This window comes from Chelonoidis abingdonii, chromosome 23 (genome assembly GCF_003597395.2).
Source record: "Chelonoidis abingdonii isolate Lonesome George chromosome 23, CheloAbing_2.0, whole genome shotgun sequence".
NCBI lineage: Eukaryota > Metazoa > Chordata > Testudines > Testudinidae > Chelonoidis > Chelonoidis abingdonii.
Genome location: NC_133791.1, coordinates 16778096 through 16805631, shown reverse-complemented (window position 1 = coordinate 16805631; position 27536 = coordinate 16778096). Strand labels below are relative to the sequence as shown.

Below are 27536 nucleotides of genomic sequence, written 5' to 3'. Positions count from 1 at the left end.
CCATCACAGTTACAGTAGGTTGTTATCTACTCGAGCTGGAAACTGCACCGCTGGTGCAGTAAGCGCTTCTTCAGACAGCTCCTCGGCTAAACTTCCACTCTGCTCTCAGCTAGACGTTCTCTTCGCTTACTTCATGCACTGGGGCAATATTTTGCCACCCTTTGGCTCTTGCGTCTTCAGCCCAGATCCATAAGAGAATGGATCCCAGTGATTATAAGGCAGCGACAGGCTCTGTTTAATCTCCAGTCTGAGGTGTGAAAACTCTCCTCCCTGATCCATTTTGTTTCCCAAGACAAGAATGGGAATGGCTAAGAAACAGGTAATCTCCTCCACAGGTGACAAGTCTGACCATTGTTTTGACTTTGTGATATGAAAATCTGAGAGCCTGTCTACCAAAAATTCAGTTTATGGTGGTCCAAAAACTCACTTGAGATGCTTTCAGTCCCCAGCCACACCAGGGACCAATCTAGTAGCTGAGCTGTTTGAACACTGGATTGCCTGGCCACTGAGGGGAAAATAACAAACACTTTAAAACCACGCTTAAAAGTAACGGGAGGATCTAGATCAGGGGTGGGGCAAACTATGGCCCCTGCTCCGGCTCCTATGCACACCAATGGCCTCGCTCCACTGGGAGCTGCAGGGGCGCTGCCTGCGCACGAGGCAGTGTGCTGAGCTGCCTGGCCACGCTTCCGCATAGGAGCTGGAGAAGGGACATGCCCCTGCTTCCGGGAGCCACTTGAGGTAAGCAGCACTCAGCGCCTGCACCTTGAGCCTCTCTCCACATGCCAACCCCTGCCCCAGCCCTGATCCCCCTTCCAGCCTCCAAACCCCTCAATCCCAGTCTGGAGCACTCTCCTGCAGCCCAAACCCCTCATCCCCAGGCCCACCCCAGAGCCTGTACCCACAGCTGGAGCCTGCACCCTTCCCAACCCCAACCCCAGCCTGGAGCCTCCTCCCACACCCTGAAGTCCTTACTTCTGGCTCCATCCCAGAGCTCGCACTCCCAATCAGAGCCCTCACCCCAACCCCAATTTTGTGACTATTCATGGCCCGCCATACAATTTCTATTCTCAGATGTGGCCCTCGGGCCAAAACGTTTGCCCTAGATGATCACACCGGCCTCTTCTGGCTTTATAATTTATATTCTAGACTATATAGATAGCTAATCTAGAGCATGGCTTTAAAAGTGTTTGGACCATCCACACTGGCCAGGTAAACCATGTTAGCCAGTTATCAGTCTGACATCAGACTTAAACGGACTCAGGTAATATTGTATAATCTTCAATTTGGATAGGGCTTTTCCACTTGTCCAACAAATAGACAAAATACATGATGTGATGTTATTTATTTTCCTAGTCAGTAAATAACAAACAGAAGAAAATATACGGCAGAAATTTTTGTTCTGGATGAAGATTCCATGTCTCCCCCCAACCTTCACTCCTCTTATTGGAACCAAGTCCAAGCAATTTGGTTTTAAGGATTGATATGGCCCCAAAATGGTCACCAGTGCAGTAGCCAGGACGTGAGAAATTAAGGAACCCGTTGACGGACAGAGGAAACCGAAAGAAGAGCATTAGAAGTACCTGAGTGGGGCTTGGAACTGCATCCGTCTGATTGCCGAGACCAAGCTGTCCCATCTTGTTCTCTCCAAATGCAAATACAGAGCCACTCTCTGGAACAAGAGGGAAACAAATGCAGGGGGAAGGAGGAGGGGTGGCAGTGAAGGGAGAAGTTTAAACCTCCATGTTAATGCAAAGTTGCTGGAAAACCATTAATACAGAATTGAGATGATCATGCCAATGCACCATGCTAAATTAAAGCATATTGCCCCAGGTGCTATAACTTAAACATTAGAGTTGTCTACAGAGGGACACTTAAGAAAATTATTTCAGATTCATTAAAGGTGTGAATTTTAATGTGGATTAGTTAAATTGTATTAAACCCGTGTGGACACATTTATTTGGAATTAACATGGCCTTAATGTGGTTTATCTTAATTCCCTTCTAAGGCCACTTTAATTTTGAATAAGAGCATCCACACAGCAGTTTAATGCGGTTTAACAAATCCGCTTTAAATTCACAGCTTTAGTTAATTTGGATTAACTTTCCTGGGTGCTTCTGTAGCATAGTGCTGCCCTAACCCTATAGTGTAGACACGACACAGCCTATGCTGGAACAAGAGGCTTTCCCCCTGCATCAGTGTAGGAACACAACCTCCTCGAACACATCTACAGAAACATTCTTTCATTAACATAGCTGCATCTACTGTGGGGGTCAGGTCACCAAATTCTGGACACAGGTATGGATTTTTCACAGCCCTGACCTATGTCAGCCTAACTTTTAAGTGAAGGCCAGGCCCCCACACAGACAAGCTTTAAGCCATCCAGAATCTCAGGGTATGTCTCCACTAGAAAGGGTGCAGCACACACACTGCTGACAGCGACGGAAGGGGCTCTTCCGTCACTGTAGCAAATCCACCTCTCTGAGGCAGTAGCTAGGCTGACGGAAGAACTCTGTTGACCTAGCAGCATCTACATCGGGGCTAAAGTTGGCTTCATTACATCACACAGGGTGTGAAATTTCTCTCAGCCTTGAGCAATGTAGTTAAGCAGACATTACTTTGTAGTACAGACCAGCCCAGAGAAGGAATGTATTACAGTAAGAGAAATTAGCAACAAGGTGGCATAATCACCATTTTATAGCACTGCTATCGAGACAGTCATCTCCTGGAGATGACTATGCATAGGCGGCCATGTCTTATGTTCTAAATAACAAGATAAAGAGCTTGTTTGCATTATACAGTGGTATGAAATGTAGAGCATTCTCATATGGTTCACTCTAACTGCCCCATGTAGACACCGCTGGCATGGACTAAAAGGCACTAACGTAGTCCCATCTGAAACATTAATGCGCACTAGTTATCTTTTAGTTTGTGCCAGCAGGGTCTACAACGGGCACTTAGAGCCCTCTACAATTCACACGTCCGTAGTCCAGACTGCAGCGCCACGCCGACAAACCTAAAGTAGCTTCTTCCCTTCGTGCCCAGTGATGGAAGTTTCAGAAGTGGAGTAAGACTGAGACCATCTTCACTAGCCTTCATATTCTTCAGGATCCCTTTGACTACAAGGCCCTGCAACACAGCTCTCAGCCAAGGACTCCCTTTACATATCTTCACAAGCCAAGGCATTCGCTACCCACCAGGGGCTGAATGTGCTGCTTCCAAGACTCTATCAGCTTCTGTTAGCCTCAGGAGCAAAAGAGTGAGGGTGAAATCCCAGTCCCATTGAAACAAAAACATGCATTACGTTCAATGGGGTCAGGATAGCACCGAAAGACTCCGTTCTCCATTGCTACCTAGCCCGAGGTTCTCTCTCTCATTTCCAGGTGCATTGTGCGTTTCCTGAGGATCAGTATTTGATGCACCAATTCCCTGTATGCCCCAGTATTCTGCAGCGTCCTATAGAGAGATCAATAGCCCAAGTCCAATTCCTCCTTCCCAGCAGCCTCCTGTACCTGTCAAAGCGAGCGTGTGGTTCCGCCCACAAGCTGCTGATGCGATCACCTCGTTGCTGAGAACTTCAATGAGTCTGGGAGCCTCCACGCGCTTGGTATCTCCATGCCCCAGCTGCCCTTTCTCGTTACGACCTAGAGAGAAGCATGCACACAAACATGCATAAGCCAGTGAACACGTTTAATTTTAAAAAGGAAGAACATACTACAGAGATTCAGATCCCTTTTCCTGCTCATTGCACTGTACCCCTTCTCAGTTGTGACCAGACCTCACACTAGGAGAAACCACCCTTTGAACTTGATCTGCTCCTCTGTCCTTCCCAAGCAGAGCTTGCCTAGTGTACGAGTTCCTAACCTGGGGATAGCAACAGGTCTCAAAGGGTCGTGACCATGCTCCCTTTCCTTATGGCTGCCTTCAAGCTTTGCCAGTTGTAGCATGGGAGCCGTGATGTGGAAAAGGTGAAGAACCACCATTCTAGTGCATAGAGCATCTGAACTAGTCTCCTTGAGATTCACAAGATACAGCAAGGGGCAAGTCACCCACTAGCTGTCAAAGATCTAATCAACCCCACTGAACTGTTTCAACTAGGCCAAAAGCCAGGCTGTTTCAGGAACCAAGTTTTCAGCACCTCTGATACTGACAGCTGATAATCTTAGGAGTCTGCTATAATTCAGAGCTGGGCAGAGACCACTGTCTTCCTTTATGCCAGCAGTATCTCTACTTGATTCATGATCTAAGGGCTACTGATACACACTGTTTATGCCTACTACTCACCCCAGCTCCAGAGCCTCCCCTCTGTGGTGATGAGCAGACTGTGGGCTGCACATGGTCCCGAAACCACAGTCCGTACCTGAATCCCTGAGAGACACCCATACCTGTGAGGCCCCCACAAGTTCTGGCCCAGGTTACGGTAAGCCACTGTAGAGAAAGTGGAATACAGACAAGTCTTACAAATAACATGAAGTCGGCAGCAAGGGCACTAAAATCATCTTTAACAAGTCACTGTCCACAAAGAAAACCCACTTAAATAGGGACAGGTTTGTGGATTCAGTTTTGCCCCAGAGTTTATCCAAAATTAGGGTTGTCCTACGTAGTTCCTGCAACTCACTTCATTCAGCTGATTTGTGGTTATATTTTATGTAACTGTTATTACAGAAATCCAAAATAGTTTTTAGTTGACTACTGACATCTTATGTTCATCTCACTGTTCTGTCATGCTACAGGATATTCTTGGTCGCCAGCATGAGACAGGAAGAGGGAAAGGACAGCAGGAGATATGTGACCTTTCAGAGTCATATTAACATTGCTGATTTCTGTTGAGAGGTTAATTACACCAAAACCCACCCAACAAAGCAGTCCCAGCAATTACAGAACCATGACAAAGCGACAGAGCTAAATAAAGAATGGGGGACCTCAGTGAGCCAATTAACGTCACTGTTGCAATTAGCTGCTTCCTACTTAGGTGGGTTTGACCATACCACAAAATGAGGCTTGAAAATACTGAGCGACTTAAATGACTTCAGGAGTCAATTGATCCTTCATGACTTAATTTTCCCTATAAGCATAATGTGCTGTAATACAGCATCTCTATCCGGGGATCTCAAAGTGCTCTGCAAACATCAGTGAGTTTAGCTTCAAAGCACGCTGCTGGATACCTACAGATTGTCCAATTTTACACATAAGGAACAAAGGGTTAAATCCTGCAACGTATCAAGCACCCACCGATTTCAATGATAGCTGAGGCATTCAGCATCAGGAATGAGAGCCTCTGATTGATGAAGTGCACTCCCTACAAACTGAGTTCTGATGGACACACTCCACTCTATGCATATTAGATCTTGTTTGTTCGATCCATCTTCCTTTATGCCTTTAGCCTTCTTTGCCAATGATCTACCACCACAGAGCACTGTAGTTATAACACTGTATTATTTAGATTTACAATAAGTGCCTGTCTTGGGCTCCAAGCAATTTCATGCACTTTTAAATGCTTTGTCATTGTTTTTTTTTTTTTAAAAAAAAAAACACCTCTACCACGTCACAGGGGTATTATGAGGCTTAATTCATTAGTTGAAAGCATTGTACGTGTGCAAAGCACTGCAAAACAGCATTTTGTTGTTGGGCTTCCTGGTCACAAACTCTGCAGTCTGTGGGTGAAATGTGACTGAATACCACAGAGGAGTTTGTTAGAGGCAGGCAGTTTGCAATAATGGCAGCTGCCAATCAATTATGATGTCTGTTTGTTTTAGTGACAAATGTTGAATGATGCTGCTGCTGTCTATACTTATCCTGGATACCCGCAGAAAGAACACAGAAAGAGGCACCTTGGTTCACTTTGTTTGCAAATGATATTCTAAACGATCTTTCTCGTCACTGGACAGAAGAGGATATTGATTAATACAGAGCTGTGCTGGAGAGATACGGGCTCAAAATTAACAGAGGAAAAACAGAATATATGGTATGTGATTTCAATAATACGAACACTGAAGAATTATCCTTGGAACCAGATGGGCAGACAATATCGAAATGCAAAGTTTCAAGTATCTGGGTTCCAGCTTCTGGGAAAATGGGAAAACAAAGGTAGGATAATGACCCCCCAGTTCAAATGGAGAGAGATAAGTGGTGTCGTATGTGACAGGAAGATTAAAGGGAAAGTCTAAAAAAACGGTGTGGCCCATCCAGTTTAAAATGTCTGGCACTCAGTGTTATGCAACAGAAGAAACGTGAGCAAACAATCTGTTCCACAAGAAGTTAAGATAGATAAACAAGAAAGACCACGGGAGGAATGTGCATGGTAGAGACGTGCTCAAAGTAACACTCAGCAATGAAAAGATGAGGGAATGCAGGCTCAGATGGCTTGGTCAGGTAAAGTGCATTCCTAATAACAACATGTGGCTACAAGAGTCCAACAGATTAAGACCGAAGGAAAAAAGACAGGAATGACAAGGAAAAGTGGTGGGATGCCGTAAGAGAACAGGCCAGCACATGGTGTGATAGAGGATATGCCACTGAACGGAGCACTTCGGAGGGAGAGGACTCAGAGCGGACTGGATTAACGCAAAGAAGAAATTGAATGACTGACAGATTACTGAGGTAAGCACTTCCCCCCCATTTTAATTATTTGTGGAATCACCTCTATTTCAAGATGCCGTTTACCACTGAGGTAGTGAAACTAGACATATGCAGCACTGGCCAGCGTATTACAAACTTGGAGAAGAGAAATAACGGGAGTGGTTTGTATGTGCTTATCTCGGATGACAGAAATCAAGCAGGACTGGTCTATTTTACACCCTTTTAAAATGGTGTATCTGCTCACAACTCTGGAATGCAGTGTAACTGTGGTTTTTAATTCCCTCTGGTATGGTGTACGTCTGTCAGCGCCTACTGAATTGTACTAACTGTCCTGACTAAGTGGCATGGAGGAAGTCTGTTCATCGCTGCATTTGAAATTCACAGAGCCAACTAGTGCATTTAACTACGCAACTCCCGTCAAATTTGGTGGGTGCCAGGTGCCTAAATCCCCTAACTTAGGGGTTCTCAACTTCTTTGAGCTCATGACCCATTTGTAAATGGTTATAACCTATCTGAACCAAGTAAATAGTTTGGGGGGGGGGGGGCAGGACCTGGGGTGGTTTTTGTCAGATCCTGCCTCCACAAGGGGTTGGGTCCTGCCTGGCACTCACCCCATAGTGGTGGCTCCTGTGCCGTGGGGCTGGCTCGACTTGGTTCTCTGCTCCGGGTGTTGCAACCTCTGGGGTTGCAGTGCCACTCAGGTTTGGCCGCGCTTGTGACCTGGCTCATGGGGTTGCAGTGCCACTCACTCAAATTTGGCCTACCCGGATTCCATCATCATGACGACTGGGCCAAACCTGAGTGGGGCTTGGACCCCAAGGGCTGTGCTGCCTGGAGCAAGGAGCAAAGCCCAGCCACCCTCATGGGAGCTGCCAACCGACCCTGTGAAACATTTTGGCAACTCGATTTTGGGTCCTGACCCACAGGTTGAGAAACCCTGCCCTAACTGACTTTGAACATCTCAACCGGTCTCAACTTGGAGGCTCCAGAGACAGTACAATAGTCAAAACGATAACAAAAGATTTATAACCAAGGCAGCATGGTCTAGATGGAGTAGCGTTAGGACCTAAGAAGATCTGGGTTCCTTTGCTAGCTCTGCCGCTGATGTGCTGTGTGTCTTTGGGCAAGGGTTGCTTCATCTCCCTCTGCCCGTTTCCCTTTCCATCCTCTGTCTCCTCTATTTAGCCTGTAAGCTCTTCAGGGCAGTAATGTCTGTACAGCCCCTAGCAAAATGGGGCTGTGATCTTGGCTGGATCCACTAGGCGTTACCACGATATAAACAACAACAGAAAGTTATGCTGATTTTACTCAGCCCAACAGTCTGACTCGACAAGGTAAGAATCATTCGTTACCAGGAATCAATGGCGGGAGAAGTTACACTGTGGACAGAGTGCTGGACTGGGACTCAGGAGAACCCAGATCTTATTTCCGACTCTTCCATTGACCTGCTGGGTGGCACTGGGAAGGTCACGTCCCCCTCTCCATGCCTCGGTTTCCCCATCTGTAAAATGGGGATAATGATCCCGACCTCCTTTGTAAAGGACTTTGAGGCACAGAGATGAGACGCGCCAGATAAAAGCGAGGTATTATTAATATTACAAATGATTAGCAACGATTGTCATTTTTGAGCCTACTGGAGGCAGCCACCTTGCTGAAAGGTGCTGTCACGTCACCTTTGCTTTGCAGATCCCCACACTCCAAAGACTATAAACCCATTTTGATGTTCGTTTAGCAGTCAGAAAAAGCAGTCCTTTGTTTGAATAGCAGAGTTCTCATAGTTTGGCAAGCCATGTTGGAAAGTCACCCATAGGGCTCTCCACGCTGTCAGCATCACTGAACATCCCCAGGATCTACCTCAGGGGTGGGCAAACTTTTTGGCCTGAGGGCCACATTGGGCTTCCAAAACTGTATGGAGGACCGGGTAGGGAAGGCTGTGCCTCCCCAAACAGCCTGGCCCCCAACCCCTATCTGCTCCCTCCCACTTCCTGCCCCCCTCAGAATCTCCAACCCATCCAACCCCCGCCCCCCGCTCCTTGTCCCAACCACCCACTCGCAGGACCCCATCCCCTATCCAACTCCTCCCTGCTCCCTGTCCTGACTGCCCCAACCCTATCCACACCCCTGCCCCGCCCCCTGGGACAACAACACCTATCCAACCCCCCCACTAACCCATCCCCTGACCACCCCGAACCTCTGCCCCATCCAACCCCCGACTGCACCCCCTGCCCCTTATCCAACGCCCCCGCTCCCCAGCCCCTTACCATGCTGCTCAGACAAGCAGGACGGTCCTGCAGGCCAAATGTGGCTCACAGGCCATAGTTTGCCCACCTCTGATCTAGCTATTCTGGGGCACTTTATGGCCCCTGTTATCACAGTATCTGAGTGCATCCCAATCTTTAAAGCATTTATCCTCACAACCCCACCCCCTACATGAGGAAGGGCAGGGCTTTTATCCCCATTATACAGACAGAGAACTGAGGTGAGAGATTAAGTGACTTGTCTAATGTGTCACAGGAAGTCTGTGGCATAGCAGGGACTCAAACCCAGGTCCCTCAAGTCCTAGGCTAGGGCTCTAAACACTGCACCACCCCTCTCTGGTGGCTGTCTTCAGTATAAGGTTCTAGAAAGGCTAACTAATTACAGATTTTAAAAAATCCACACATTTCTTAATTTTCCAGAGCAAGAAATGCTTTTTACTTTGAACATTTAGACTACTGGGCTGAACACAACAGGTGCAGTTTGCCTTTAGGAGAGAGGCCAAACAAAGAGCACACTCTGTCTGAGACAAGGAGACAGCCTGCTGATAACAGACAGGCTAGGAGCTCTCAAGGTCAGCAGAGAAGGTGCCTTTGTCCTTCAGTCTCCTGTGATACTGAGAACCCAGTTGCACAAGTCTTTAAAAAGAGTATTTCAGTGAATGCCTGACCTGATATTCAGAAGCGCTAAACAACTCTGGAAACCAGGCCATCAGTACATAGATTGGACCCTGGTGTTGTCTTCCATAGAAAGTGTGGCCTCTTCCACATATCTACAAGGTTACATAATTAAGTCTAAACATTTTATAATTAAGGAAAGCATACCTCTCTCCCCCCTCGCACCCCGGGGCAATTTTTTGTAACATTTTAGAAAACAAGTTTTCCCCCAGATGGTCAAATCAGGGTAAGTCCTCAGCCACCGTTTCTTTGTCTAATCACCTTGCTGTTGTTGCATTCCTATCATTTCACGCCTAAAACAACTCTAAGTACCAGAAATGTTTTAAGCGCTTGTTCATCACTAGTTCTTCTTTCCTAAGGCGTGTCACATGCTGGCAACATTCAGAAGCTGTTAAAAATCAAATGGCATTTCACAAATGAGTGGCCCTGGATTAGCTATGCTGCATATACAGACACCGAGAATTCAATGACTTCACACGAAGAAGCCTCACAGTAGCCCTCTAAGTCATCTAACCACAATAACAGAGAACTGCCCAGCAAAGCACTGACATCATAGATTTGGCTTCAAATGGCTCTCGGGCTAGATACTGATCATGGATACGAATTTTTGAAGTCACCAGGACTGCCTTACAAGATACAGTGATCCCAGTATCCAATAGTACAGTGGTTCTTAACCTGGGGTGCACAAACCCTGTGGGGGTGCGAGATGCCCTTTCTGGGGGTGTGAGACATGCCAGATTTTTTTAGAAGGTAAATCAATCATCGAAAACACAAATTAAGCACAGGCACATAAGTACAACTACTCCGTTTCATCAAACCTATGTATTTATTAACATCATACATTTTTAACAATTACTGTAATATACAAACTCTCTCTTTCATTCTACAGTTATGCTATATCTAGGTTTAAAGAACTGACCTACTTCAATGATTTTTGATAAGGGGGGCAAGAACATATTTTGAGAACCAAAGGGGTGCAGGCTGTAGTAAAGGTTAAGAACGACTGCAACAGTAGGATCAGGCCCACTTGCTGCTAGCTGAGAATAGGCACAGTGCCCAGACTGGAGAAAGGGGAAGCAAACCCATCTGTGAATAGCTGGCACTGATGCACCACTCAGACAGGCCCCTCTGCCCCACTCACTCCTCGACCGGCCCTTGCTCAGAACTTTTAGGACTTCAAAAGTTTCCACTCAGCATTGCCCCGCATGCTGCCATGGAAAGCAAAAGGCGAGAACGTGTATTAAAGCAGGGCTGTGTTCTGGGACTTCTGTCCTACCTTTCTAGCAAGTGCCAATGTGAAAGCTGTTTGGCATCCATGAAATATTCTAGGTTGTCTAAGTTCCCTGTAAGCTGTGCGGCCGTGCAGCAGCCTATTTAGCGCCATGCAGGAGCTCAGGGAACCCACTCGGGGACCTGCTGTGGCCAGGAGAGAGACGCACCTCCTCCAGCCCCAAGCTAGCCCAGCCTCCAACCTGCCACAGCTGGGGCACCCCTCCCCCAGGCGTGGCTGGCCTGGCCCTCCCCAAGGTGCGACCTGGACCTGCTGGGGCTGGGGGAGGAGCACCTATCCTCCAGCCCCAGAGCTGCTACCGAGAGAGAGAGAGCTAGGGGGAATCCTCTCTCTCTGCTGTAGCCCTAGAGCACCCTCCTGCACCCCAAACCCCTCATCCCCGGCCCCACCCCAGAGCCTGCACGCCAACCCTCTGCCCCAGCCCCCCGGGCCCCATCCCACACTCCGAACCCCTCGGCCCCACCCCCACCATGTTACAATTACTTCCACGTTAGTGCACATAACAAAATTCATTCCATGCATGGATGGGAAAAATTAGAGTGAACACCATAGGCCGCCATCCTCAGATACCACAGATGTTAAGCTATGGCCACTGTGTCTCCGGCAGAGACGCTTGTTAAGAGTCTGCATGGTTGAGCTTGTCGAAAAAAATCGGTCCAGGAGATCTCCAAGGAAAGGATGCCGGCGGCACGCTTCCCTCTGAGCTGGCAATGAACAAATACCCACAGCATAGTACAATGCGGGAATATACTGCTCATGGCGCCCCCTTTCAGATGAGACAACATTGTGATGACGTCTACTGCTGGTGATTAATGAGCTCATTGCACTCCGACAGTTTGCCGGAAGGCAGATTCTAGCTTGGACAATGCCTATCTGCAAACCACAATTCTCACAGACAATGCCTTTCTGAAAACCACAATTCTCAAGGACACTGGCTTGGTATTTTAATTCCTTTGCAGGTCATCTAGCTATCCTAAGAATGTTAGTTTTAAGACTGCAGCTTCCTCCTTTCAGAGGGCTTAGTCCTGACTATGGAAAAGATTTTCAGAGTGTGACTGTTTTTGGTATGGGGATGGTAGAAAAGGAGACAAGCAACAGACATCAGGTTGGTCCCCTAAAGGGTATGTCTACACTGCAATCAAGAGGCGACCCTGCAGATCAAAGCCAGCTCAGCTATGCTCACACCGCCTGACTGCAGTGCAGACATATCATTAACACTGTCATTTTTGCCATAACGGGCCACTTAGACGCATCAATTGTTTCGCTTCTCCTACCTTGCTGCTTCGGCACTTCTTTCCGGCCAATCAGGTCCCAGTTGGTTGCTCCAAATATTAGAAGCTGCCCCTTGCACTTGGACCCCTCCAGTTTCTGCCAGGTGTAAAGAGAAACAATCAGCTCAGCACACAGGAAAGGGAAATAGGAACTGCAACTATTCTGCAATTACCTGACGTAACAGGGAGAGGCGGCGGCATGAAACTGAACAGTTTGTTAGTATCGCTACTGTTCATTTAGATGCTCCTGGCAACCGCAGAGTGTTTTATTGAATGCACTATCATTGCACCACAATTATACCTATTGTTTATTTTTAGACTGATTTTTCTTTTTCAAAATCTGGTGAAGATTAGTACCAAATGCACAGCAACAACTAACGATCAATACAGGTATTTGCAGGTTACATTCATAGTACTGAGAGAGGATAAACGCCAATAAAACTGGCCTACAGTTTAAAAAAAGATGAAAAACTAACACTGGATGGCCATTAGAAAGGTCATGGCTAGAAAAATTAGGATACAGCAGAATGTAACACCCTGTACTGTACATATTAGCTCCTTACGGCCGAAGATTTCAGTTGTTCAAAGAGTTGAGTCAAATGCACCATGCACAGGATTCAAACCTTCATTAACGTCAGGGACCCTTTTCCCTTCACCCCCACTTTATTCTGGCAGCCCACTGCACTTTAGCTCTTATTCGCCCAAAGCGAGGTCCACCATTGTGACCATCATCCTACTAGTCAAGATGGGACGCCCTTCAGAGCCCACTGCCATCTCACCCCATTCTGACGCATCACCACACAGCACTCCTGCTGTCAGGAACACTGTTCGCACCCCACAGCACTTCCTGGCGGCCCCAAAAGGCAAGAAAGCAGGCTTTCTAGCCAGATCACTTATTCTGAACCAGTCGGCAACTAGAGGACCAACTGAGTGTTTTCAGAGCCTCATGTTCCCTGGGGAACAGCGACTCTCCAGCCTTAAAAATCTGACCCTTTACAGCTGACATTGCATAGCCAGATTCAAAGCTGTGGGTCTGATTTTCTCAAGCATGGGGCCTACATGTCTCCAGCTGCAGCCTGCAGAAGAGCTGAGCACTCAGCACCTCTGAAAAATCCTGCCCTTTCTGCACTGAATGAGCACACAGCTCAGAAAACAAAAGCCAGCATCATCCATCCTGCAATGCTGTCCATGGGCCGCTCACAAAGGCAAATGAGTCCCCCACGCCACAGGGCTGAACTTACCCATGTTAAGAAAGTTTAAAAAAATAAGAGTAGGAACAAGAATTCAAGAGATTAAATTTAAGTGAATGGTTGGGATTTTCAAAGGAGCTAAGCAGCAAAGAATTCTGTGGCACCTTTAGACTAACAGACGTATTGGAGAATGAGCTTTCGTGGGTGGATACCCACTTCGATGGATGCATATATTGACCCACGAAAGCTCATGTTCCAATACGTCTCTTAGTCTATAAGGTACCACAGGACTCTTTGCTGCTTTTATAGATCCAGACTAACACAGCTACCCCTCTGATAAAGGAGCGAAGGTATTTCGACACCTAACCAGCCTTGAAATACAATAGGAGCTCCTTAAGGCTCCTTTGAGCAACCCAGCCATTATGTTTGCAATCACTGATAATATAAAATCACAGAAGAAGCCACTCTGACCTTTGGTTGGCAACTTACAAACTAAAATAGCACGGCACACAAGAGAACGCTTCAAATGATGGCCTCTGACTTTTACAAGGCTGGGGAAATCATGTTTCCATTTGGTTTTGCTCCCAAGTACACAGCTAAAAGCCAATATTACAGCATAAGTTCTGTTACAAACAGCTGGTGGGGAAGAGAGAGTTCAATTTACACAGACACAGATGAAAAGGAAGAGAAACAGCATAAGAATCTGACAAGAAGGCCACCTAAACGCCATTTAAATTATGTAAAGATCTTTATCAGAGAGCTTAGAAACACAAGCCTTTCAAATGCTCTATTTCAGATCACACTGTTGTCTTTTCCTCCCTTTTCCTTTAACTGACAGGCCATGAATTTTAGTTCTGCAGCAGGGACTCCAGAGCCTAAGCTTCCTGGATACATGTGACATCAAAGCATCTGTCTTAAACAGGAACTGCTTCCTGAGGCAAACCCCTCCGTAGGTTAAACCGACTCTACTTCTACAACTTCCTGGTCTGCTTAACGGATCAGGAAATAGAGAAAAGGAGAAAAATGTGGTTTTTAGCAGCTGCTTCCCATAGGACGTCCACTCAAATCAATGGAGTATTTGATGCTCTTATCACATCTGGGAATGATGGAGATATGGGATGGTACTAAACGACGTGAGTTCAATCCTTGAGGGGGCCACTTAGGGATCTGGGGCAAAATCAGTACTTGGTCCTGCTAGTGAAGGCAGGGGGCTGGACTCAATGACCTTTCAGGGTCCCTTTCAGTTCTATGAGACAGGGTATATCTCTATATATTTATTTATTCAGATATCAAGATATTCTGCTCCATCACACAATCAGAATCTAGACACTGTTACCAAGCAGCAGTTTGACTGCAGATACTTTAGAAGTAGGGCAACAGGAATCATGCTAATAAAAGAGTTATTTTAAATGTAATACCCTGCAGTAATTACAGATGCTTCTCACAGCTGATACATTGGCTTGGGAAACTGGACATGTTTTCAGAGTTAACTGTCATCTTTATTAATAAAGTTGGGATTAATAATATTTGGTCTGGATTTTTTTTTTCTGTTGTGAGGACAGGCATGATGACAAGATGCTGCACAATAGCTACGGGAAGAATACATCAATGCAGCAAAAACAAGCTAAGGCTCATTCAACCCATAGGAAGTGGAGTCAAATTTCCCTGGAGGAAAGCTGCCAAGCCCACAACGTTCAGTATTGTCCAGGTTAAAAGACCATACCAAAGATTTACTTCGCAATAAAAGAAATCTTCCCTGTACGCTAACCTAAACCCGCTCTTTGAATTTTTGCTGCCTACTTAGATCCTTAGTCACGTAATTTGTGCTAAGACGGATGTGATGGAAGGGGGGAAAAATACAGAGCCTTCTTCAATCAGCAAAATGGGATTTCCAGGGTAAAATTACTTTGGAATAGTATCTTAAGGGAAAAAAGATGTTTGAAAGGATGATGTTCAACCTTTTAACAGACTCATTTGGGAGGCTGCATCTTTCAGATAAGCAAAGGGTGTTCAAGGTGCTTGTCCATTAGTGTGTGTATTATTGCAATCAGCTACAAAACAGGGCAAGTAAATAAATCTGTGATGAATCCACAAACCCCCTGAATGCACAAGTTACACTACAGCGCTGTGTGATCTCACTGCAGCATTAAGCTTGCATCCCCACTAAATGACCAACTTCACTTGCTTGATCAGAGCACAGGGACTGTTACAACACATTCTGTCAGCTCAGGCAAAGATAACAGACTAACACGTGCGTGCAACAGCAAAGCTTAGACCTTATTGGCAAAGCAGGGTGAAGGTGTTTGTAGGATGGGTCTCTCCCTTTCCAAGGCTCCTAACATACAAGACAAAAAGTGGCCAAGCCATGACAACGCAGAAGCAACTTCTACTTCAAAAGGAATGAGCAAAACATTTTCCATAGCTTGTTTGTAAGTACAACCATTTCCCGTTGCTTACTCCCTTCCCCACAAGTCAAACACTGAAAGCTGGCTTTACCCACAAGATCCAAAGTTAGAGCATGGTTACTACAGGGAAAATCAAAGACCCAACGGTCAAGGTTGGCCTTTGCATCATGGCATCAGCGGAGACTTTAGGCCAAATTTTCAGAGACGTTGAGCACCTGCATATCCAAAGCCCCAGTTTTCCTGCATGTTTGAAAGTTTAAATAGATGCCTCATGACAACCCAAAGGCTTAGACCGGAGGCAGTTTTGAATATTCTTCTGAAGTTCTGTCATGGGTGGTCTTTGGAGGTTTAAAATAGTCCGCACTGTACTAACCTCACACTCTGGCAAGTGCTTCTGTTCTATGAGAAAAACTACCAGACCAACAAATACTTTAAACACTTCCACGCTTAACTGGTTAGTAGAAGGGAAGCAAACAAAACCCAGCCCGACTGTTTGTAGCGTTGCCGACACTTCTGCTATTACTGACGTCTTTAACATTGTAGCCGGCACCAGCCTTCTGCCCAGATGTCAGTCCAGAATATGAGTCCCTTCCCCGTCCCCCATAAAAATGAAAATGCAACATCATAAAGATGCTAAACGCAGTTGCAGAAGCAATGTTAACAAGTCAGTCATGTGTTTAAGGTTTTGCTTACTGAACAGCCTCCTGGGAGACATGCTGTTTCTAGCAAGATCCCAGGGGTAAGGAAGATTCTGCTCATAACTGCAAACAAAAATTTACAGTAACTAAAACAGAAGCTGCCAAGATGCTTTTGTAACAAGCCTAAGTAACCATATTAACATTATTCAAATTACTCTCCATTTTGTTGCGCCAATCCCCTCTCCCCTTGTCTTTCTCTCTCTCCTTTTTTTAATCTTAAATCTCAGTCATGCATCTGGGTCCACACAGGTGGATTCTTACGCTCATAGCCTTCAGTGGAGCTGCACGTGGGCACAAGGGTCCACTCGCATAGTCAGATTGTAAAATCTGGAGCTTATATTGTAAACTCTTGGGGGCAGGGACTGCATCTTATTTATTCTGTGCCAAGCAAACTCTGTCTGCTCTATAAAACCAATCACTGTAATGCAGACCACTCAGCCTAATCCACGCAGCATGGAGGAGTCATGACTTCAGTAGTTTTTCAGATGCTGTTTCTTGTGAGAGAAGATTACAAAAGTTTCTTAAAATTAGTCCTTGCTTCAGCAGAACGGCTCAGCTTATTCCAAATGCTTGGGGGGTTGCAAGTCAGGAGATTTCCAATTAGTCAGATCATTTTAATTAGGGATCCACAACAGCTCTGTGCACTTTCCAGCTCCCTGCCTCTCTCCTTGCAAACAGATCTGCCCCAGACAAAAGGAAAAAAAGAGAGAAGCGTGGCTGGCAACAATGCTAGTCAAATTCTCTGCTGCCTTTGCCCCATTATACAAGCAGGGCTTCCCCACCTGCTGGTGAGACAGGAGGGGGAAGGGAGAGGACACACCAGGCATGCACAACAACCTCTCTCCTGCTTCTGCCTTTACAAGTGAGTCGGGCTTCCCTTGCATCTTGGGGAGGGGAAACACCAGGAGCACACACATGCGCAGTGCCTGCCTGACCCCTGCTACAGCAGCAGGGCTTCTCCCACATCCTGGGGAGATGGGAGGGAAAGAAAAAAGGGTTGGGAGCAACTGGGCATGTGCACTGCCCGCCTCCTCTCCTTCCCCCACCCCCCAGATTAATTCGCCACTGCCACAGACAAGGCGGGAACCTCAAAATGCTTAACAGTGTCTCTCTCCAAACAACAGATAATCCCCTTGCCCTGTAATAATATCCCCTGAAGTGTCTAATGCAGCCCCCAACCCCACATATTCCCAGACAGAGAGAGAGGCCAATACCAGACAGGGCGCATGGCTGGGATCTTCCCTGGTATGCATCTGTTACTGGATCAGCTTTGGTGGGTGAGAGAGACAAGCCTTCCAGCTCCACCCGTCTATGGAGCCCCAAACACCCACGGAAGTTAGTCCAATAACAGATATTACCTCACCCCACCTTGTCTCACACCCTGGGTCCAACAAGGCTACAGAACTGCAGATACGTGTAGCATTATGTTTTCTCTCCAGCTGAAGAACTGGGGGAAGGCTCCCCGCTTCCAATGCCAGTAAATTTCTTTCAGGAAGCTGGACTCCTCTACTGGCATCCCAACCAGAGAGGGACTCTCTTTCAAATAAAGATCATGATTTCTCCTTTGTGATAAAGCAGAGCATCTCCCTCTCTGACATCAATGTCTGGCTGCACATGTAATAAACGGATCACGTACCCCACTTCCCAGCAAAGCACATTCACTCACATGATAGTAAAACTAAGGGGTTGGGAGTGGGGAGGTAGGTGGGAGGGTTCTGTTAGTGACCAAGAGAAGTTTGACATTGAAATCCTTCCTATGGAACATTTGAGGGGACCTATTTTTCTTCCATTGGTCTGGGGAATATCCAGATTTCCCTCTCGTCCACCCAAAAAGGACTTCCCTTTCCCCAAATAAAGAAGGAACCAAGCAAAACGTGGGTGCTCAAAAGATCCCAGCCAACTTTTTTCACAGTGTGTGAACTCCCCTCTCGCCCCACTTTTCTTTTAGGAGAGAGAAGGCCTCCCACACCCCCCAAAAAAGTGAGCTCCTTTGAGTCCAGGAAGGGGCCTAATCTAGGTCACTAATGAGGGATCCATTTTCAGGGCAGGTTTGAACTTCTGTCCTCAAATCCAAAGTAGCCATAACAAGGGAGGGGCTCATGTTCAAAGGCAGGTTGGCTTGGTCTCTCCTCTACCATTGGGAAAGAGGAGATTGCTTGTGTGCCTTGAAGAGGTACACAGCTTCCCCATATCATTCAAATTCTCCCTGTAGGTTACCCCATCCAAAAGGCAAGTACCCCTACATTCCCAGGAAGAGTGCCAATCCCTGGACTGACCCACATGAGGTGGGAAGACGGGTGCTTACACCACAGGGGCCAAAATTCCCCACGGGGGAGGAGGAGAGAAAAATCAAGCCAAGAGGGAGAGAAAATGTTTGATAAATATCAAGAGTAACTGCAAGGAGGAGATAGTTAAAAGGCTTTTGTGGTGGTTTAAAGGGACTGGGTTGGAGGAAATCTTTACCTTACGTGTTTAAATTGATTTAACCTATGGATCGTTCATTTTGTAAAAAGTATTAAATAATCACACAACCCCCCCTCCCCCCCAGCTGGGTCAATTTTTAGAAAAGCAGCTATTTATATATTTCCCCTTCACAAAGACTAAGAGGGGAGCGACAAGAGGGGTGTATCCCGCAGCAGTTCACAGGGAAAGGGGGGCATACTGCCTACACTTGGTTTTGAGGGTGAGGTAGAGTAACCAGATGTCCCAGTTTTATAGGGAGAGCCCCAATATTTGGGGCTTTTTCTTATATGGGCACCTATACACCCCACCCCCCCATCCTGTTTTTTCACATTTTCTATCTGGTTTCCCTAGAGTGGGGACAAGTAGGGGGTCCACCTAACCCCAACTAGGTGATGGGGGGGGGGAGGAGAAGGGGACCCATACCCTCCCACTCAGAAAGATGAGAACTCTCTGTCATCTCTTCTCCCCCTCGTTACTAGGGGGTGATGGCTCCCATCCCTCCCCCCCGCTTTGACCTATATGGCCTTGACCAATGGGGAAGTAGGGGTTCCCATCCCGCACCTCTGGGCCTTGACCTATGGGGCAGCAAGGCTCTCATTCCTCACCCCGGGGCCTTGACCTATCAAGCAAGGGGACTCCCAGGGCCGGCGCTTGCATTTAGGCGGCTTAGGCAATCGCCTAGGGCGCCAGCATTATTAGGGGGCGACATTTTGCCGGAGGGGGCGGCAGGCGGCTCCGGTGAAGCTGCCGCAGTGGTGCCTGCGGGCGGACAGTAGGCTGCTCGCGGGGCTGCGGTGAACCTCCCGCAGGCACAGCTGCGGCAGCTCCAGCGGAGCCGCGGGAGCAGCCGACCGTCCGCAGGCAGGACTATGGGGCCGGGGGACCAGCGCGCAGAGCGGCGAAATGGCCGTGCGCCTATGGCGCTCAAACCCCTAGTTCCTGTCCTGGGGACTCCCATCCCTCAGCCCGGGGCCTTGACCTATGGGGCAGTGGGGACTGCCCTCAGTCACCCCATGGCCTTGACCTATGGGACAGGGGGACCTCCCATCCCTCACCCCGGGACCTTGACCTATGGGGGGAGGGGGGCTCCCAGGCCTTGACCTATGGGGTGAGGGGGGCTCCCAGGCCCCGAGGCCTTGACCTACAGGGCGGGGGGGGCGAGGGGGGCCCCAGGGCCAGCCTTGCTCTATGGGTGGGGGGCTCCCAGCCTTGGACCTACAGGCAGGGGGGAGGGAGCTCCCAGCCTGACACAGGGCAGGGGGCCCCGGGGCCTTGCTCTATGGGGTAGGGGGGACTCCCACCCCTCGGCCTTGCCCTAGTGGGTAGGGGGCTCCCGCCCGGGCCTTGCCCTATCGGGGTGAGGGGGGGCCCTGGGGCCTTGACCTATCGGGGCGGGGGGGACGAGGGGGGACTTCCAGGGGCCCAGGGCCTTGCTCAATGGGGGGGAGCCCCAGCCTTGACCTACAGGGCAGGGGGGGGAAGGGAAGCTCCCAGGCCTGACTCTACGCAGGCAGGGGGGCTCCCGGCCGTTGCCTAGGTGAGAGGGGCTCCCAGGCTTTCCCTATGGTATGGGGGGCTCCCACCCCCTGGGCCTTGCCCTATGGGAGGGGCTCCACCCCCCAGCCTGCCCTATGGGTGAGGGGGCTCCTAGCTTCCCAATGAACAGGCGGCTCACCAGCTTGACTACGGCAGGGGGGCTCCGGCCTTGCCTATGGGGTCGAGGGGCTCCCATCCCCGGCCTTGCCCATGGGGTTATGGGGCTCCCACCCCCGGGCCGTGCCTATGGGGCAGGGGGCTCCCGGCCTTCCCTTATGTAGGGCTCCACCCCGGGCCCTGCCCTACTGGTTTATGGGGGCTCCCACCCCGCCTGCCCTACGGGTCAGGGGCTCCCCCCCCCGGCCCGTCTTCTCACGATCCGCTCCTTGCTGTGCTCGGGCCGCTGATGATCACGCCTGCTCAGGGCCGCCTTCGCGCCGCCTCGGCCCGGGCCGGCCGACCTCGGCCAGCGGGGTCCCCTTCCAGCTCGGCCTGCCGCCAGGGCAACTCCCGGGCCCTTCTCCTCGCTGCGGCCGCCAGTCCGCCGCCGCTGCTGCGCCCCTCCGCCCGGCCGCCGGCCCGCCTCCGCCGGCCCCGCTTCCTTCGGCCCGGGCCCGTCCGCTTCCTGCCGGCCGAGCGGCCGTCCGTTGCCGAGCTGGCTCTACACCACGGGCGCCTTCCCCGGGCAACTCGCCCGGCTGGGCAGAGAGGGACAAAACACACCCGCCGTCAGGGGCCCCGGCGGCGGAGCTGCCCGGGAAAGTGGAGCGGCCGCCCCCCAACCCACAGCCCGAGAGGCACCATCGAGCAACAGCAAAACTCCCTAACACGGCACAAGAGCCCCCCCCCGCCTCGTGCAGGGAAACTGCCCCCCCATGCACTAAAATCGCACAGAAACATCCCCCCCTCCCCGTCCTAGATGGATTAAAATTTGCCACCTTGAAAACAAAAACGTGCATGGAAATAGCACACCCCTGCCAAAGTTTAGGGGGTAAATGTGTCTCCTCCCCCCACAGCATTCAAACCGGCCCACAGACAAGATGTAAAGGGGGGAGAAAAACACCCCTTCGTCCCTCGTTAAAAATTTACAATCTCGAAAAGATCGGGGCATTACATCTACCCCCCGAGAGAAGGGGGTGATGAGCTCCAGCGATAGTTTTACACCTTGGCAAACAAAAAAAAACCCCTAAAACAAATGGGGACCCCCCAAATATCCAGGCTGGCTCCAAAAAGTATAGGTGAGAGTTATCGACCCTCAGCCGGAATCAATATCATACTTACAAACCGCTTTAAAGTCTATTAAAAGTACAATTTACCCCCACTTTGTCTCTCCCCTCGAAGCACCCGCAAAGCGTGTGTCGGGGGGGGGGGGATTTCCCCTCACCTGCTGCTGCTTTTGTCTTTTAACTCCCCTCCCCCTCATTTTAAAAAAATAAACTAAATTATATCCCTCCCTCCCCCACCCCAGCTCAGAAATGACACAAAATCCGATTCATGTCTCCATCCTAGAGGGTTCAGAGCTTTCTCTTCTATGAGCCGGATCCGTTCTCAGGCCTTTTCAAGAAAAGAATAAAAAACACACAAAAAGATGCGCTCCCTCCCCGCCAAATAAAATCCATAAACACCTGTTCGGGGAGTTCGGTTTGTTGTTGTTCCAAATCCAGAAAAAAAAAACTTTAATTTCTCCAACTCTTTCCAGCACTTTTTGATTTTGATTTTTTTGCCCGGGGAGCTCTGCCGGTTTATTTCGGATTCAGGTTAGCAATTTTTCCAGCTCTCCTCTTCTAGATTTTCCTCCAGCGTCTCTTTTCCTTTTGCTCTGCCTTAAAAAAAAAAAAATTGAACAATGGGATCTCTGTCTGTCTCCGATTAAACCACGTGGATCCGCCTTCCTTCCCTTTTTTTATTCATTCAACCCCAACCCCCCTCCTCTTAGGGATTTTTTTATCCGCTCCCCCCCCCCCCANCCCCCCCCCCCCCACTACCTTTACAAAAAAAACTTTCTCCTCCTCTCAAAGGGATCAGAATCGGATTGCAAAACTCCACCTGGTTGGGATGAAAAGTGCAACAAAAAAGAAGAAAGAATTCAAAGGCTTTAATTAATTTTGTTTTGTTTCCTGGTAAAGAAAAGGGTTTTATTTTTTTTCCCCTAGCGCCCACCCACCAGATGCACTTAAAATGTAAATATGAGCTGCCAGAACAAATGCTACAATACAAAACAGAAACACATGTATGCACAAGAAAAAGGAGAGAGCTGTGAAAGAAGGAGGCAGGCAAAGTCCAACTTTGAGAACAGCTCCATCTTTAGGAAAGGATGACTGGGAGGGGGGGTTAATGCAATTAATATGGGTGGCGGGGAGCATTTCTTTCCCATGCTACACTGAAATCCTTATGCATGAATTAAGGCTAATGGGAAAAATGCCTATTTGTTATGTCTTGGTATTCTATTCTTCTTCTTATTTATTTGTATTCCAGTACTGTCAATGGACCCAAACTGAAATTAGGGCCCTGTTCTGCTAATAAGTGCTATAGATCAGAGGTCGGCAACCTTTCAGAAGTGGTGTGCCAAGTCTTCATTTATTCCCTCTGATTTAAGGTTTCGAGTGCCAGTCATACATTTTAACATTTTTAGAAGGTCTCCTTCTATAAGTCTATAATATATAACTAAGCTATTGGTGTATGTAACGTAAATAAGGTTTTTAAAATTATTAGAAGCTTCATTTAAAATTAAATTAAAATGCAGAGACCCCAACAGCATGAGTGCCACTGAAAATCAGCTCATGTGCCGCCTTCGGCATGCGTGCCATAGGTTGCCTACCCCTGCTATAGATACATATACACATTGTGGATAGTTCTCTGAAAACACCTGCTCAATGTGCAGCAGCAGTCAAAAAAGCCAACAGCGTGTTAGGAGCCATTAGGAAAAGGGTAGATAATGAAACAGAAAAATATCCTAATGCCATTATATAAATCCATGGCACACCAGCACCTTGAATATTGCAGGCAGTTCTGGTCGCCCCATCTCAAAAAAGATATATTAGAATTGGCAAAGGCGCTGAGAAGGGCAACGAAAATGATTTAGGGTTTGGAACGGCTTTCTTATTAGGGAAGAGATTAAAAAGACTGGGGCTGTTCAGCTTGGAAAAGAGACGATTAAGGGGGGGATATGATAGAGGGCTGTAAAATCATGAATGATGTGGAGAAAGTAAATAAAGAAGTGTTATTTACTTCACAAAACACAAGAACTAGGGGTCACCCAATGAAATTAATAGGCAGCTGGTTTAAAACAAACAGAAGGAAGTATTTCTTCACACAACACACAGTCAACCTGTGGAACTTGTTGCCAGGGGATGTTGTGAAGGACAAAACTATAACTAGGTTAAAAAAAGAATTAGATACATTCATGGAGAATAGGTCCATCAATGGCTGTTAGCCAAAATGGTCAGGGACGCAACTCCATGCTCTGTATGTCCCTAACCCTTGACTGCCATAACCTGGGAGTGGACGACAGGGGATGGATTACTTGATGGTTGCCCTGTTCTGTTCATTCTCTCTGAAGCACCTGGCATTTGTCACTGTTGGAAGACAAGTATCAGGGGGTTGCCATGTTAGTCTGTAGCCACAAAACCAACAAGGAGTCTAGGGTCACCTTAAAGACTAACAGATTTATTTGGGCCTAAGCTCTCATGGATAAAAAACCTCACTTCTTCAAATGCATCTGTTGGAAGACAGGATACTGGGCTAGACAGACCATGGTCTGACCCAGTTTGGCCTTTCATATATTGAGTATTGTTGTAGCCGTGTTGGTCCCAGGGTATTAGAGAGACAGGCTGGGTGAGGTGATACCTTTTATTGGACCAGCTTCTGTTGGTGGGAGAGACAAACTTTCAAGCTTGCGGACGTATAGTGAGAGAGAGTCCCTCACCTGAAGAGTTTTCAATCCTGCAATCTCTTTCCCCAAGACTATTCCTGTGCATAAAGTTAAGCACGTGCTTAAGTGCTTTGCTGGATTGGGGCCAGAATGCTCAGCAGGTTACCGGATCAACCCCTGTATGGGATAGATCTAAAGGAAATAATATCACCATTCTACAGATTGGGGACTGAGGCAGAGAGAGATTAAATGAGTTGCCCAGAGTCATACAGGAAGGCTCTGGTGTATCCAAGAGCTGAACCCAGGTCTCTTGAGTCTCAGTCCAGGGCCTTAAATACAAGACTATTCACCTGGTCAATATTAGCTGTAATGGTCCATTATTTGTCTTTTCCTGCATTGAACGATGGATCGCTACTTGTATCGAATTTTCCGTAAACACTAAGGTTGGAAGAAGTTCCTTTCCGCTGTGAGGTGTATTTGAAATTGTAGTACTAGTCATGAGCATGGTATTTTATATACATAAATACATTCATAACCACAGTCTTTATACATATTTCATAATGACCATCAAGTTCAGAACATTACAAGCTTTCATAAAATACCTCACTCTACATATTTCATACACAATAACATTGTACACAGCCAGCTGATTCACTTACTTACTCTTTCAGGTCTAGACTCCCCCTGTCTTTCCCTTGGGGTGTCTGGACCCTGACTGGCACAGTATGGAATTCAGCTAGAGAAAATATAATTACCCAAACCAGAATACATTTGGGCATTAGTGCTAACATCTTTACCTTGTAAAAAAGTGCCGCTGAATCTTTAATGGTCAGGATCTGATTTTACCTGTCACCCAAAAAGCTGCCTCTACTGGCCTCTGGCTCCAGTATGGATCGTAGAGTGGCACATTACTGGTTCAGAGGAAAGAAAGAATCACCACTCCACTCCACTATCACCTCCTGAGGCACATGGAATTTTCAGGGAGGCCTCCCATCAAAACCATGTTCCCTGTGTATTTTAGGACATCCGAGAAGATGAAATGGCTGGAAACATAACAAATGCTTTTCAATGTATGTGATAAGGGCATCTTCTATGTGTTTGCTCTTCTAGTGGGTTAGTTTAAAATGAGCAGAAGAAGAAATTTGAGCGGAAGAACAGTGCTGTATCCTGATTTTAAAAGGTCACAAACTTTGCGAAGAAATAATAACATCACTGGTTGTTATCCCCCCTTTGCTGGCTTTACCATTTCCTTTATGTACAGTGCCCAGAGTGGCCAATTAAAAGTGAAGAGCAGAGAGGGCGCTGTAGTGGATTGGAGGGTGCCTTTGTAATGTGGCAGGGCAGGAATAAAATGCAATCCTACCCCATAAAACTGTCTCTGAGGCCTTTCTGATCCCACCCTTATGCTCCACATAATTAGTAGCTGTCCTTTTTATTGCTAGAGCTGTCCTAGCTTGTTTAATTACTGAAAGGCTTTGTTCTGGCCCAGTGTGAATGTAGACTTATGGTAAGTGCATAACGCAGAGGGCCATTTTGCAGTCGCCTTTACCTCACCAGACAAACTGTGCTTAAATCACTGGATTTACTCTAGATTTACACTGGTGAAACCTGACAGCAAAATTAAGCCTATAGAGTTAGTGACCAGGGCACATTGCATTGTATTACCATGTAAATAAGAAATTAAAAAGTCAGATCCTGCTAGTGTTTTCTCTGAAGCACATTGATGGATGACTGAAAAAATAATAGCTCATCAAATTGATTTTGTGTCCTATTTCCAAGAAAAATTTCTCAAGATGGCTTATTTCAGACTCAGTAGCCAGATGCCGAGTGCATTGTCTATGAGCCCTACCAAATTCAGAGTCCATTTTGGTCAAGTTCATGATCATAGGATGTAAAAAATAGTAAATTTCATGATCACAGCTATTTAAATCTGAAATTTCACCATGTTGTAATTGTAGGGGTCCTGTCCCAAAAAGGAGTTCTGGGGCGGGTCACAAGGTATCGTAGGGGGGATTGTGGTACCGCTACCCTTCTTTCTGTACTGCTGCAGATGGCAGCGCTGCCTTCACAGCAGGGTAGCTGGAGAGCGGTGGCTGCTGGCTGGGACCCCAGCTCTGAAGGCAGAGCCACCGTCAGCAGCAGCGCAGAAGTCAGGATGGCACAGTATGATATTGCTATCCTGACTTCTGTGCTGCTGCCTGTAGAGCTGGGGTCCCAGCCAGCAGCCACCGCTCTCCAGCTACCCTGCTCTGAAGACAACAGCGCAGAAGTAAGAGTGGCACAGTATGGTATTGCCACCCTTGCTTCTGCACTGCTGCTGGCAGGGCACTGCCTTCTGAGCTGGGCATCTGGCCAACAGCTGCCACTATCCAGCCACTCACCTCCGAAGGCATCGGAGAAGTAAGAGAGGCAATACCGCAATCCCCCCTAAAATAACTTTGTGACCTCTCTTTTGGGTCAGGATCCCCAGTTTGAGAAACTCTCCCCATGAAATCAGTATAGTATAGGGCAAAAGCACACAAAAGACCAGATTTCACAGGGGCAGACCAGGTTTCACAGTCCGTGACATGTTTTTCATGGCTGCGAATTTGGTAGGATCTTATCTGTGATCAAACAGGGTCACATTAGGGATGAGAAACCAGGACTATTTTATCTGCCAAGCCTTTGCTTTAAATACTGAAGAGACACTCCTTTTTAACATTTTATTCTTCCTGGTTCTGAAGGTTTAATGGTCAGAAGCAGTGCCGTAACAAAGGCGAGGCAAGTAAGGCACTTGCCTCGGGCCGCAGAGCGGAGGGGCGCAGCTCTACCGTGATCATTCATTCTTTGGCAGCAATTCGGCAGAGGGTCCTTCCCTCCGACAGGGATTCAGGGACCCGCCACCAAATTGCCGCCGAAGAGCCTGGAGCCAGCCCTTGCCTTGGGCACAAAAATTCCTTGTTAAGGCTCTGGTCAGAAGGCAGAATACAGAACTATAATTCACCAGTTTAATCCCATTCCTTGGGAGCTGGTACAGGGAATGTTCACTCAGGAACTGCACTAAAAGATTTGATGTAAAAAAAAATCCCAATCAGCTTAAAGGAAGTGGCTACAGCTCATCTTTAATGGGCTAGGAATCCCTGACTCTCATTTCTGGCTCTGCCACTGGTTCACTCTATGACCTTGAGCAAATCGCTTAGAACCAGATTCACTAGTGCAAGCCTGGGGTAAGTCTGCTGACTTCAGGTGTGTTGCTGTTGATTTACACTAGCGTAGAGCAGAATTTGACCATTAATCTGACTTAGTTTCCCCCTCTGTAA

At 47.7% G+C, this 27536-nt stretch overlaps 1 protein-coding gene and 1 long non-coding RNA gene across 2 annotated transcripts in view; both read right to left on the bottom strand.

Annotated features, from left to right (window-relative positions):
- The window catches only part of RCC2 (regulator of chromosome condensation 2), a 35031-nt gene extending 13861 nt beyond the window's left edge, over window positions 1–21170 (bottom strand). Inside the window, exons 1-6 of the mRNA XM_032787542.1 lie at window positions 21150–21170; window positions 20743–20991; window positions 12078–12171; window positions 4285–4428; window positions 3513–3644; window positions 1584–1672 (exon numbers count right to left, since the gene is read on the bottom strand). Of these exons, the coding sequence (XP_032643433.1) occupies window positions 1584–1672; window positions 3513–3644; window positions 4285–4428; window positions 12078–12171; window positions 20743–20991; window positions 21150–21170 (729 nt within the window). The remainder of the gene's footprint in view (window positions 1–1583; window positions 1673–3512; window positions 3645–4284; window positions 4429–12077; window positions 12172–20742; window positions 20992–21149) is intronic.
- An 898-nt stretch (window positions 21171–22068) lies between these two features.
- LOC116828979 (uncharacterized) lies at window positions 22069–22578 on the bottom strand. Its single transcript, XR_004374640.2, has 2 exons — window positions 22413–22578; window positions 22069–22189 (listed from the first exon to the last, which is right to left on the bottom strand). It is a non-coding gene; the product is annotated as an uncharacterized LOC116828979 (long non-coding RNA).
- Window positions 22579–27536: the final 4958 nt, after the last annotated feature.